Source organism: Ursus maritimus, unplaced genomic scaffold (genome assembly GCF_017311325.1).
Source record: "Ursus maritimus isolate PB19 unplaced genomic scaffold, ASM1731132v1 scaffold_8, whole genome shotgun sequence".
Taxonomy (NCBI): domain Eukaryota; kingdom Metazoa; phylum Chordata; class Mammalia; order Carnivora; family Ursidae; genus Ursus; species Ursus maritimus.
In genome coordinates this window covers 27,930,358-27,942,074 of record NW_024426996.1, presented here as the reverse complement: position 1 = coordinate 27,942,074, position 11,717 = coordinate 27,930,358, and the positions used below count along the sequence as shown (strand labels likewise).

Here is an 11,717-nt window from a genome sequence, read left to right as displayed (position 1 = left end):
AAAATTCTCTTGTGCTTTCTCCTCCTTTGCTTCCAGTTACCATCCTAAAAGGATCAGCTGAAGGCCATCCATTGGATCAACCAACCTAAGAAGAAAGAATCATACCAGGCCAGGTATATGAATATTTTAGATATATTGGGGACTAATATATCAAGCAGCTTTCCAGTTATATAAATATACTGAGTAATAGCAGTAGTTGTTATAATAGTTACTCTCCTCTCTTCTTGTGAAAAAACTATGTGATAACAGACTCAATTCATATGTTATTAGAAGAAAATATAATCAGTGGAGAATATTTTTTAATCTTGAAAAGAAACTCTGACAGGATATTAGGAATCTGATAATATAATAATAATAATTCCTTTCTCCAATTGGGCCAGATGGTTTTCTTCTTGGTATACTCGTACTATAACAATTACCATTACTAAGCCTTTTTCATGGACCAGACATTGTGCCTAGTACAATCTGTAATATATATCATTCCAGTCACTCTTCAGTACAACCTTAAAATGCAAGTTTGCAATTCACTCAAAGTCACACTGTAAGTGGCAGAGCTGTGATTCAAACCAAGTACGACTGACTCTACACCAGTGTGATAAACGGCAGGGCTCCATTGTGAGATGTTCTGATTTGACAGCACACCACATTGATGTGTGCACACAAATTTACTTCCCTAACAGTACTTGTTCTACATCATGATTCTACCTTTGTTTTCTGAAATCAAACTCATATGTACATATTGTATACATGATCAAAATAAGAAAAATAAAAAGCCATGTCCTTCCCTTACTCTCCCCTCCTACAACCTAAAGCCAAAAGCATAATTATTTTTGGAAGTATTTTTTTAATTGATTAAATCTGCACTCTGTACTGACTAATTTAGAAAAAAGGGCAGCAAATATCAAAATCTTCAGTCAAAAGAAGTTTGGGAAAGAGTCCATTTGACATGGTTCTTGGTCCTAAGTACAAGCCTTACAACACAGGGACAAAGAACACTTTCCTTGTCATTGAACATTTACAAAATCATGAACATTTACTGCTCGATAAATATCAGATAATTTGTGTAATGGTTCTTCAAACAGAGAAGTTTCTGGAATTAGAATAGAAATAAGAAGGAAACTATTTCATTCTCTTATTGTTAAAGTTCCTAAGATCTGCCCTTCCTGGCAATCTTTAGTATCAGTGGAAAACACCTATACTACAAACTAGTTATAACAACAATATTCTTGACTCTCCTCCATTGCTTTCTCTCTTAAAGAATGTGTTTTAGCCTGAAGTCATTTTGCCTCATCATTACGGAGTGAAAATATATACACAATTGTCAGAAACCACTGCTGTCTTTTAAACTGTACTTTCTAACAAAACTAAGTCATTTATCAAAACACCTCCCATCTCTGACAATATCATAACTAATAGTGAGCAACTTTTCTGCTTTTCCCAAGAATCAACAGAAAAAGATGAAGACTCTGACGCTGCTGGCGTGCATCTGTGTACTGAGTGCTTGCTTCTCAGTAAGTATCCACCCAAGTAACTGTAATTCTTATATATCAATAACATTTAGTGTATATAACTAATTGAGACTTGAAAAGTACGTGCAATTCCAATTTCCAAGAAGCTTAACATCTTTTGTTTTCTCTGAAACATAATAGAGAACAGCTTATTGAAGCACAAGGAAATGATTCATTTCACTCATTTTAATCAATATTTCCACTGCACTAACTTTATCACAGGTGTGTTGAAATAAGATGGAGATGCAGAAAAATGGATCCTATAGGGCCTCACTGGTGTAGAACATGGATTCCATTTTCAGTGTATCGGGAAGTCTCAAGATGACTAGAGTGTCCACAGGGGAAGGACGTGACTCTAGGTCCTAGGCAGAAAACAGATTTCAGGGGACAAAAGCTAAGGTAGAGAAACCAGGCAAGAAGCTAAGGCAGTGGTCCAGATAAAAGATGACAGTATCCTGTACTAAATGTCAGCAATTAAAACAAAATATGTAGGTGGATTTAAGATATAGTTTGGTGATTAAGTCTGCCATAATTTATGCTGCTTAGGTGTGTAGTGAAAGAAAGAAATGAACATAAGAGTTCTGTTTTAGACATGTTAAATTTGAAATGGCTATTAGACTTCTACAAGGAGATGTCAAAGAGGCAACTGGATATACACTGTCTGGAGTTCAAAAAGAAGTTTAAGAATGCAGTTTATGGGGCGCCTGGGTAGCACAGCAGTTAAGCGTCTGCCTGCGGCTCAGGGCGTGATCCCGGCGTTGTGGGATCGAGCCCCACATCAGGCTCCTCCGCTAGGAGCCTGCTTCTTCCTCTCCCACTCCCCCTGCTTGTGTTCCCTCTCTCGCTGGCTGTCTCTCTCTCTGTCAAATAAATAAATAAAAATCTTTTAAAAAAATGCAGTTTATGTTTTAAAGGTATTTGAAGCCATGGGACCTTATAACATTACCTAGAGAAAACATATAGGTAGTTTGGATATGTATAGGGAAAATGAAAGAAGCACAAAAGGGGACAGGAAAGCACAGTTTCCAAAACCAAGAGAAGATTACAAGATGGACCCTACCTTTATGATATTTAGGGTCTGGGACACCTGGGTGGCTCAGTTGGTTAAGCATCTGCCTTCAGCTCAGGTCATGATCCCAGGGTTCTGTGATCGAGCCCTGCACTGGGCTCCCGGCTCAGCAGGGGAGTTTGCTTCTTCCTCTCCTTCTACCCCTCTCCCTCTGCCCCCTGCCCCTCTCCCACTCGTGCACTCTCTCTGTCTCAAATAAATAAATAAGGTTTAAAAAAATATATATTTAGGGTCTACTGGGAAAGGAAAATTGAAATAAGTAGTGATTAAAGGGAATACATGATGTAATAAAGACCAATATTTAGGCTATATATCTGTATGTATTTGTTCACTTTTATTTTGACAATTTGAAGAAAGGGTCAAGAAGTGTAATGTAGATTTACTAAACGTGGCTGAATAGCCTCAGAATACTATGACTATAAAAAATAGAGCAGGAGAACTGCTAAGGTAGGTGGAATTACTCTTGGGTATTCTCCTATGCCCCACTTACCACATAATACCCATCCCCCCACCAAAAAAACATCTTGGGCTTTGCCCTGGACCCTAGTGCTGATTTCCATGATTACAGCACAAAGTGCACTCAAATGGGGCTCAGAAAACGTGGGTTTATGTTCATCATCTGAACATTCAGATGAATCTTGAGCTATAACCTATCTATAGGGCCCCAATTTCCCTATGTGGAAACAGTAACAACAGTATATGCCTAACAAAGCTGCTGAAGAATAAATAAGAACCACATGTATTTGTAAACTGTAAAGCTGAGTACAGATGTAAAAATTATGACTGCAAAATTGTTATAATCTCTATTTACAAACGTACACATATTCTCCTAAAATTTACTTAATCTCTTTGGGATTCAGTTTCTTCATCTGTATAATGAAAATAATAATAGTAATCACCTTCTAGTGTTGCTAAGGAATTAAGAAAATTTATATTTGTAAACCACTTAAAATAGGGTCTGACACAAAGTAAGTACACAAAAAAGTAAAAGGACTTTTTTACAAAGATAAATGACAGATGTAAACAAACAAATGAGGATATATTAAATATGTTCTTCCTGGCTTATCTATATTTATTATAAGCACTTGCATCCTTCAATCTAAGCTCAAACCTTTAGAGGCATTTTCAACCCCTCCCCCTCTCAAGCTTCCCTAATCCCGATTCTAATCAAAAAGTTCTGTCAAAGCCATCCATAACTGCCAATCATAATGATAATTAGTCAATATATTTTGAGTAAACTAGTCAAACTGGTCATTTGATACATGTTCAATGCTAAGCTAACATTAAAGGTAATAGGATTTTAATTAATTTGTCTTCATCAAAACATCACAGGTATTATTTAGGTCATCTAAATTAAAATAGCTGAAACTTGTTCACATAATAAACACTTAAAAATGTTATGATTTTATTTGATGAGAAATTTGGCTTTTTATTTTCAATTCTATGCATTTGTTCATTCAGTAAATATCTAGTGGGTGCCTATTATGAGCCAGTCATAGTTCTAGGTATTGGGCAAGCAGAGATCAACAAAACAAAATCCCCGCCCTCATGAAGTTAATCATCGATTAAGGGAATGAACAGCATTAACTATTTCAAAGCATGGAAGTCATAGAATTAGACTTCAGATCTGCAATTTAATTTAATTTGAATCACTTCATCAATGAGTACACTGAGATCCAGTGAAATTAAGTGATTTGCCCAAAGTCACTCAGTATTAATGGCAGATGCAGAACAGACCCAAACCTCCTCTGATGGTCTCCTGCAGAGTGCTTCAAACACCCTCCTCTACCATCTGGGAGTTCTTCACACCATCCTCACACACCACACAAAAAAAGTAGAGACTGAGCTGGTGGAATTCAAGGCCCCCATCCTGCTTCAATCAAATCAATTTTCTGATTATCTGGACCACATATTGAATCTTGAGGAAAAATCTGCTTGAATAATATGACCTGCTTATTTTATAGTAGAAAAATACCACCCTGTAATAGAACATCTCCTGAGACGTTCCACGATCAGAGGAGCATCCTGGGTTCAGAGTTGCAGCCTCTGGAATTCTATGCCCGTTTATAAGAGAGCTATGGAAAAATACCAGTGATGTGGATCACAAGCCAATATTTTAATTTATGAACATTCTAAGTTATGAACTAAAACATCCTGGATAATTTAATTTTTTTAAACAATTAATGCTTTCCAAAGTTATTTTTAAGGCTGTGTAAATTAGTCTCTGAAGGAGTTATCTTAGCTGAACAGCTCCGCTAGTCTCTCAAAAGTTGTCACCTTTCCTATGCCAAGATTTATAGTGTGGGACTGGAATGATTTATCTGTTAGGTGGTCTCAAAAGGGTTTATGTGGAAATTATCAGGAGGTAAAAAGTTACCTATCCTTGCTTGGAACTCTGAGGTGTGCCCCCTTATCCTTATGTTAATATTTCTTTTCTCTAATTTAAATTAATATAACTGATAATTTAAAATTTTAGTATGAGATGGAATGCAGGAAAAAAAGAATATAGACAAATTGCAGTATGTTTAGATATAAGATACTGAAACAGTGATGGTTCTATAACTCAAATAATGTCAGGAACTACGAATGTTAATCTTGCAGAATACGAGACCCAGATGACATGGTAAATATTTTCAAATTTTGAAGGTCTCCAGGATCTTCTACGTGCTGCCAAAGTGCAAAATTAGGACCAGGAATGAATACCTGAAAAAAAACAAATCTCTGTTCTGTTAAGAATGGAAATCTCCCCCCCCAAAAAAAAAATCTATTTAGTATCAAAAAGAACTCTCTAACAGGCAACCTGGTGAGACACGGTAGAGAATTCCCAAATAGAAATATTTGTCAAGCATAGGCTGGAAAGCCATTCAGGTATACTGGGGAAAAAGATCAAGTACTGGTTGTGGAATTGGACTAAATCAGTGTTCTTTTCAGACATGAACGTCTTTGAGAAATCATGAAAGCTACAGGTTCTCTGCAGACAAAATACATAAACATGCAAAATTTTCCTACAATATCATAGGATTCAATGACCATTGAGTTTCTGTAATTATAATTTTTATAATGATACAATAAAAAGGTAGTGGCCAGGGTGCCTGGCTGGCTCAGTTAGTAGAGCTTGCGACTCTTGAACTTGGGGACTTGAGTTCGAGCCCCACTTTGGGTGTAGAGCCTACTTTAAAGGAATATTTAATTTTAAATATTAATGGCCAAATTCTTTTTCCAATTTAAAAAAGCTAAAAACTAAGTTTTCTTCTTTGTGGAGGATATAAAGGTGAAGTGGGGTATTTGTTAAGTTGGTTGTTTGGAATGTTGTTATTTTTTGATGATGGCAGATGTGAAAGGTGTGATTCAAGAAAGACTCCTTGAGGGGCTCCTGGGTGGCACAGCGGTTAAGCGTCTGCCTTCGGCTCAGGGCGTGATCCCAGTGTTCTGGGATCGAGCCCCACATCAGGCTCCTCAGCTATGAGCCTGCTTCTTCCTCTCCCACTCCCCCTGCTTGTGTTCCCTCTCTCACTGGCTGTCTCTATCTCTGTCAAATAAATAAATAAAATCTTTAAAAAAAAAAAAAAAAAGAAAGAAAGAAAGACTCCTTGATCTCAGCTGAATGTCTTGGACTGAAGTTTCATGAACAGAGTACAGCAAACAGGGTGTCCTTTTACTCAGTCCTCAGGCAGTAACTTGATCCTTTTCTTCTACCAGAGGAAGAAGAGAGAAACTATAAGCACAAAGGGCAGATCTAGCTAATCCTCCAAGCTTGAACCCACAGGAATATATCCATTGTAGCTAGCTCAGAATAAATGCTTGAGGAAATGAAATTCTCTAATAGCAAGTTGTTATGGAGATTTGGTGAAATTAGAAGAATAATCACTCAACCCACTGCAATCTGGTTTTCATTCCCAAAACTCCGTAAATACTGCCCATCCAACATTCAGCAATAATCCCCTACTTGATAAATCAATGGATGTTTTCAGTTCTTGCACTTTCTTTCTTTCCACAGCTCAGTGAAGGTCGAAAAAAGCCATGGAAAATACAGCACAAAAAGAATAATGTCCAACAACATACATTAGACCGCCGATTACAACTGTATCCAAAATTTCAACCTAACTGGAATCTATTAACTCAAAAGCACTTAATTTTTGGTCCACACAAATACCCAAAGCCTTCACATCCAATCAGGAGAAAGCCAAAGCCAAAACCTCCCCGGCCATCTAAGTGTCCAGCTAAAAATAACACCGCGGTCAATAATAACACCTCAGGAGCTACCACTCAAATCCCATCTTTGAGTCCCACATCTACTTCCAACAAAATTACTGAATCTCCAGGTGTGACTTCTCCTATTCAGAATACTACCCCCTTACCTGTAAGAGACAATACCAATGCGGGCTCTTCTGCAGCTACCCCATCGCCACAACCTTCCCCAGCTTTGCCAGACACCACAGCTGCCCCACTGACATCTTCCCCAACTCTGCCAGAGACTACAGCTGCCCCACCTACATCTTCCCTAACTACACCAGCACAACCTTCCCCAGTTCCACTGGGCAGCACAGCTGCCCCAAATACCACACCCAATCCTTCCCCAACCACTCCTGCACCTGACACTTCCGAAACTACAATTGCACCCACAATCCAAACTACCACTCCAGCCACTATTCAAAATACTACTGTTGAACAACCAACCTCACCTTCCAGCCAAAATGAGAATTCTCGATTCTGGCAATATATTTATGATGTAATAAAGTACCTTTCTGGTATTATACCAAACAAATAGTACATCATATATTATATCTGTTGTCAGATATGATTTATGAGTGCAGAACTACCACCTTTACTTTTACCACCAATCTCAAAGTGAAATTACAATATTCCTCAAATTAAAAGCACTATCACTAATCTTTGAATCTATTTACCTCACATGACTTATTAACATGAAAAACCACCTCTATCCCACAAAACAGGTGCATAACATAATTGAAGATCACTTTGTGGAACCTATAGAGATAGCCCACTGAGGGGGGAAAAGACATTAGCTAAACAGAGAAAATTACATGGATCAGGAACCATTTACTTTTCCCTAAATGTTGGAAACAGTAAGGTCACTACTCTGTACCCCCAACCAAGAATCCACCTGAATTGTCTAATCCCACAAATATAAAGAGTTAAAATTAGGTCTCTCAAACAAACAAAAACATGTAAATCTAGATAGACCTATCATTATATTACTGATAAGAGACAAAAATTCTTTAAACAATCATCTTAAATCTTCAAATCCAATTGCATTCCACAAAGTGTGAACCAAGGAAGAGGAAAGTTGATTTGAAGTGAAGATCTGAAGTGAGTGAAAACAGAATCTGGCAGTCAAGCACAAACCAGGTCTCTGGCACTATGTATTTGAGAGCACATAATTGTTTAGGCTTTATGGTTGATATTTATTGTATTGTATCTAAGTTAATTTGGATCCAATGTACTTATTCTAGCCTCTGTGAATCACAAGACTTTTTGTGTATGTTCACATGGTGGTCATAATATTTTACTATGAATTCAATTGATTTCATCTTACTAATTCAATTAATTCACATTAATTCAATATGAAATATATTCAGCAGCAGAATATTTTTTTAAAACTTTTAACCATCTATTTAAATGTGTTTTAAAGCAAACCATACCAAACTACTGTCCTGATGTCACGTTTGCAAAACTGTCTTGAAAATAAACCCTGAATCTAGTCAAGAGAAGAATAAAAGCTACCTACTTGGTATAGAGAGATAATGTTAATTTGGGATGTGGAGGTATTTTTACTTTGTGTTACTCTGATGATTTTATTTAGATTTTTTGTCAACTAATAAAGACTTCACATAGCAATCTGTTTTCATTGTGTGTATGTGGAAGCCCCTTACCACTAAGATTCTGAGAAGGGTAAAAAGGAACATCTGTATTCTTGTCAACTCTGCCACTAATCAGCCAATGACCTGGGTAGGACACTCAATATCTCTGAACACTAGGGTTTTTTAATACTTTAAGCAAAGTGGTTAATTTACTTAGATTAACTTAATCTTTACTTAGTCTTAACTTACAAATACGTTTCAACTCCAAATGCTGTGTTTGCCCTATGCTTCCCAGACTGACAATAAAAGACCCCCAGTCCTCTCACTTAATTCTGTTCCTTCAGTCTCATTTCAGACTAGCTCAAAAAGAACTACCAGAAAGAGAAATTAAGAAAACAATTCCATTTATAGTTGCACCAGAAATAACAAAGTTCCTAGGAATAAATTTAAAAGGAGGTAAAAGAATAGGACACTGAAAACTGTAAGTCACTGATGAAAGAAACTGAAAGAGACACAAATCAATGAAAAGATATGCCCTGCTCATGGATTGGGAAAATAAGTATTGTTAAGATGTCTATCCTACCCAAAGTAATCTGCAGACTCGCAATCTTTGTCAACATTCCAGCAGCATTTTTCACAGAAATAGAAAAAACAATCCTAAAATTTGTGTGGAACCGAAAAAGACCCTGAATAGCCAAGCAACCTTGAGAAAGAAAAATAAAGCTAGAGGCATCACACTTTCTGAATTCAAACTATATTACAAAGTTATACTAATCAACGCAGAACAATAGTGGCACAAAAACAGACACACAGATCAATGAAACAAAACAGAGAACCCAGAAATAAACACACACATATATAGTCAATTAACTTAGGACAAAGGAGCCAAGAACATACAATGGGGAAAGGATTGTCTTTTCAGTAAATGGTGCTGGAAGAACTGGACATCCATACACAAAAGAATGAAACTGGAGCACTATCTTACACCATACACATACACACACACACACACACACACACACACACACACACAAACTCAAAATGGATTAAAGACTTGAACATTAAGACCTGACACCATAAAGCTCCTAAAAGAAAACACAGGGGGTAAGCTCTTTGACATTGATCTTGGGAATAATTTTTTTGGATTTGATATCAAAAGCAAAAATAAACAAGTGATACTACATCAAATTAAAAGGCTACGCAGGAAATGAAACCATCAACAAAGTAAAAAGGCAACCTATGGCTGACAGAAAATATTTACAAATCATATATCTAACAAGGGGTTACTATCCAAAATATATAAAGAACTTGTACAACTTAACAGAGAAAAAAAACAATCTGATTTAAAAATGGGCAGAGGAACCGAAAAGACATTTTTCTGAAAGAGACATACAAATGGCCAACAGGTACATAAAAGTTGCTCACCACAACTGATCATGAGAAAATACAAATCAAAACCACAATGAGGTATCTCTCACATCTGTTTGAATGGCTATCAAAAAGACAAAAAATAACAAGTGTTGGTGGGGGTATATAGAAAAGGGAACCTTTGTGCACTGTTGATAGGAAAGTAAGTTGGGGCAGCCACTAGGGAAACAGTATGGAGGTTCCTCAAAAAATTTAAAATAGAGTGGCACCTGGGTGGCTCAGTTGGTTAAGTGTCCGATTCTTGATCTCAGCTCAGGTCTTCATCTTGGGATCCTGAGTTCAAGCCTCACACTGGGTTCCATGCTGAGCACAGAGCCTACTTTAAAAAAAAAATTAAAATTAGAAATACCATATGATCCAGTAATTCCACTGGTAGATACTTCTCCAAGGAAAACAAAATCACTATCTTGGAACATATCTGGTTAAATCGTATAGTAGTATTGTTTTCCCCACTGATTTTAGTAACTCTAATGTTTAGAATTTTTTAAAACTTTGATGTTTCTCTGAAGTATCTGTGTTGGAGTCATTAGAGTTGAATTTTGCAACTTCAATTTTTACTACAAAACGTTTCAACATAAATTTGATGCTTCTCATCATCTTAAAAAATATAGTTAATGGCCATTGATTAGAAAAACAAAAAATTACTTAATCCCTTTGATTTGTGTCAGTATGGAAGAAATAAAATTTCCAAGGTCTGTACTCTTCCTGCGGAGAAGCTAGAGTACAAGTAGAGTTGGTTGTGTCTTAGGTGTCAGGGTGATATATCCCATCCAAAGCAGCCCAGAGCCCAAAAAGCTACAGGACTGAACATAAGCCACAGTCTTATATAGGAAGACAGTGGGATGAAGATGGGGAAACCAAAAAATGAAGAATTAAGACATATACACATGACCTATTTATTCCTATTCTATACAAATAGAACACTCTCCCCAGATGGTTTCAGTTTTACTAATAAAATAGATCCTAGAAACTCTTCCAGTCTGTTGTTGTCTTTCAAGAAAATGAAGATGAAATAAGGAAGTACATATATACTATCTAAAAATGTTTTATGAGTTTGAGACAGTACAGTGTGCAGTCTTTACCGCTGACCATATCATCTCAGGTTCTAAACAGGCTAAAGCTCCCAAATTTTCATAAAATTTCCATGAACTTAGCCTGTTTTCATATTCAACAATTTCATTCCTTCCCCTCAACCTGTGTCCTCCCTGAGAGAATTCCAGCCAATTCTACAAGTGGCAGCCAAAGAAATATTCTCCTATAACTTCAACCAACAGGTGAAAAATTATATGAACTTCTTAAAGAAATGACCATCAGCAAAGGACAGTGCTTCTACACTCATCCAACTTGTAGTATAAAGCACATTTTCTAAATTTAACCAGATCATATTATCGATGAGAACTAGTATCACCCTTCTTCTTAACCTTCTTAAGCTATTTCTCCAGGCTGTACCAAATTGTACTTCCTCTTGAAGCTGGAGATTCTTTTTTTTTAAATCATTTATTTGAGAAAGAGCACAAGAGAGCAAGAGATAGCACGAGCAGGGGGAGGGGCAGAGGGAGAGAGAGAAGCAGACTCCCACTGAACAGTGAGCCCGACGCGGGAGCTCAATCCCAGGACCTGAGCCAAAGGCAGATGCTTAACTGACAAAGCCACCCAGGCACCCCTTGAAGTAGGACATTCTGCACCCTGTTTGAAAGCTGATGTGACTAATATTGCTGAAACTGCTGGCAGAAGAGAGAAAAAGAAAGAATTACGCTTCAAGAACAGGGAATTTTACTAGACACTTTGCAGAATACAATATGGTTGATATGTGTATTACCTTGTAGCAAATACTATTCCCAATGGTGGGATGGGCTCCATATCATGCTTCAAGATCATACTAAGTAAAAG

The 11,717-nt window shown here is 37.0% G+C and overlaps 1 protein-coding gene across 1 annotated transcript; it reads left to right on the top strand.

Annotated features, from left to right (window-relative positions):
* Positions 1-6,144: 6,144 nt before the first annotated feature.
* Positions 6,145-7,447, top strand: MUC7 (mucin 7, secreted). Its single transcript, XM_008693177.1, has one exon. It carries the CDS (start codon positions 6,539-6,541, stop codon positions 7,343-7,345), a length of 807 nt encoding a protein of 268 aa, XP_008691399.1. The 5' UTR covers positions 6,145-6,538; the 3' UTR covers positions 7,346-7,447.
* The last annotated feature ends 4,270 nt before the right edge of the window (positions 7,448-11,717 follow it).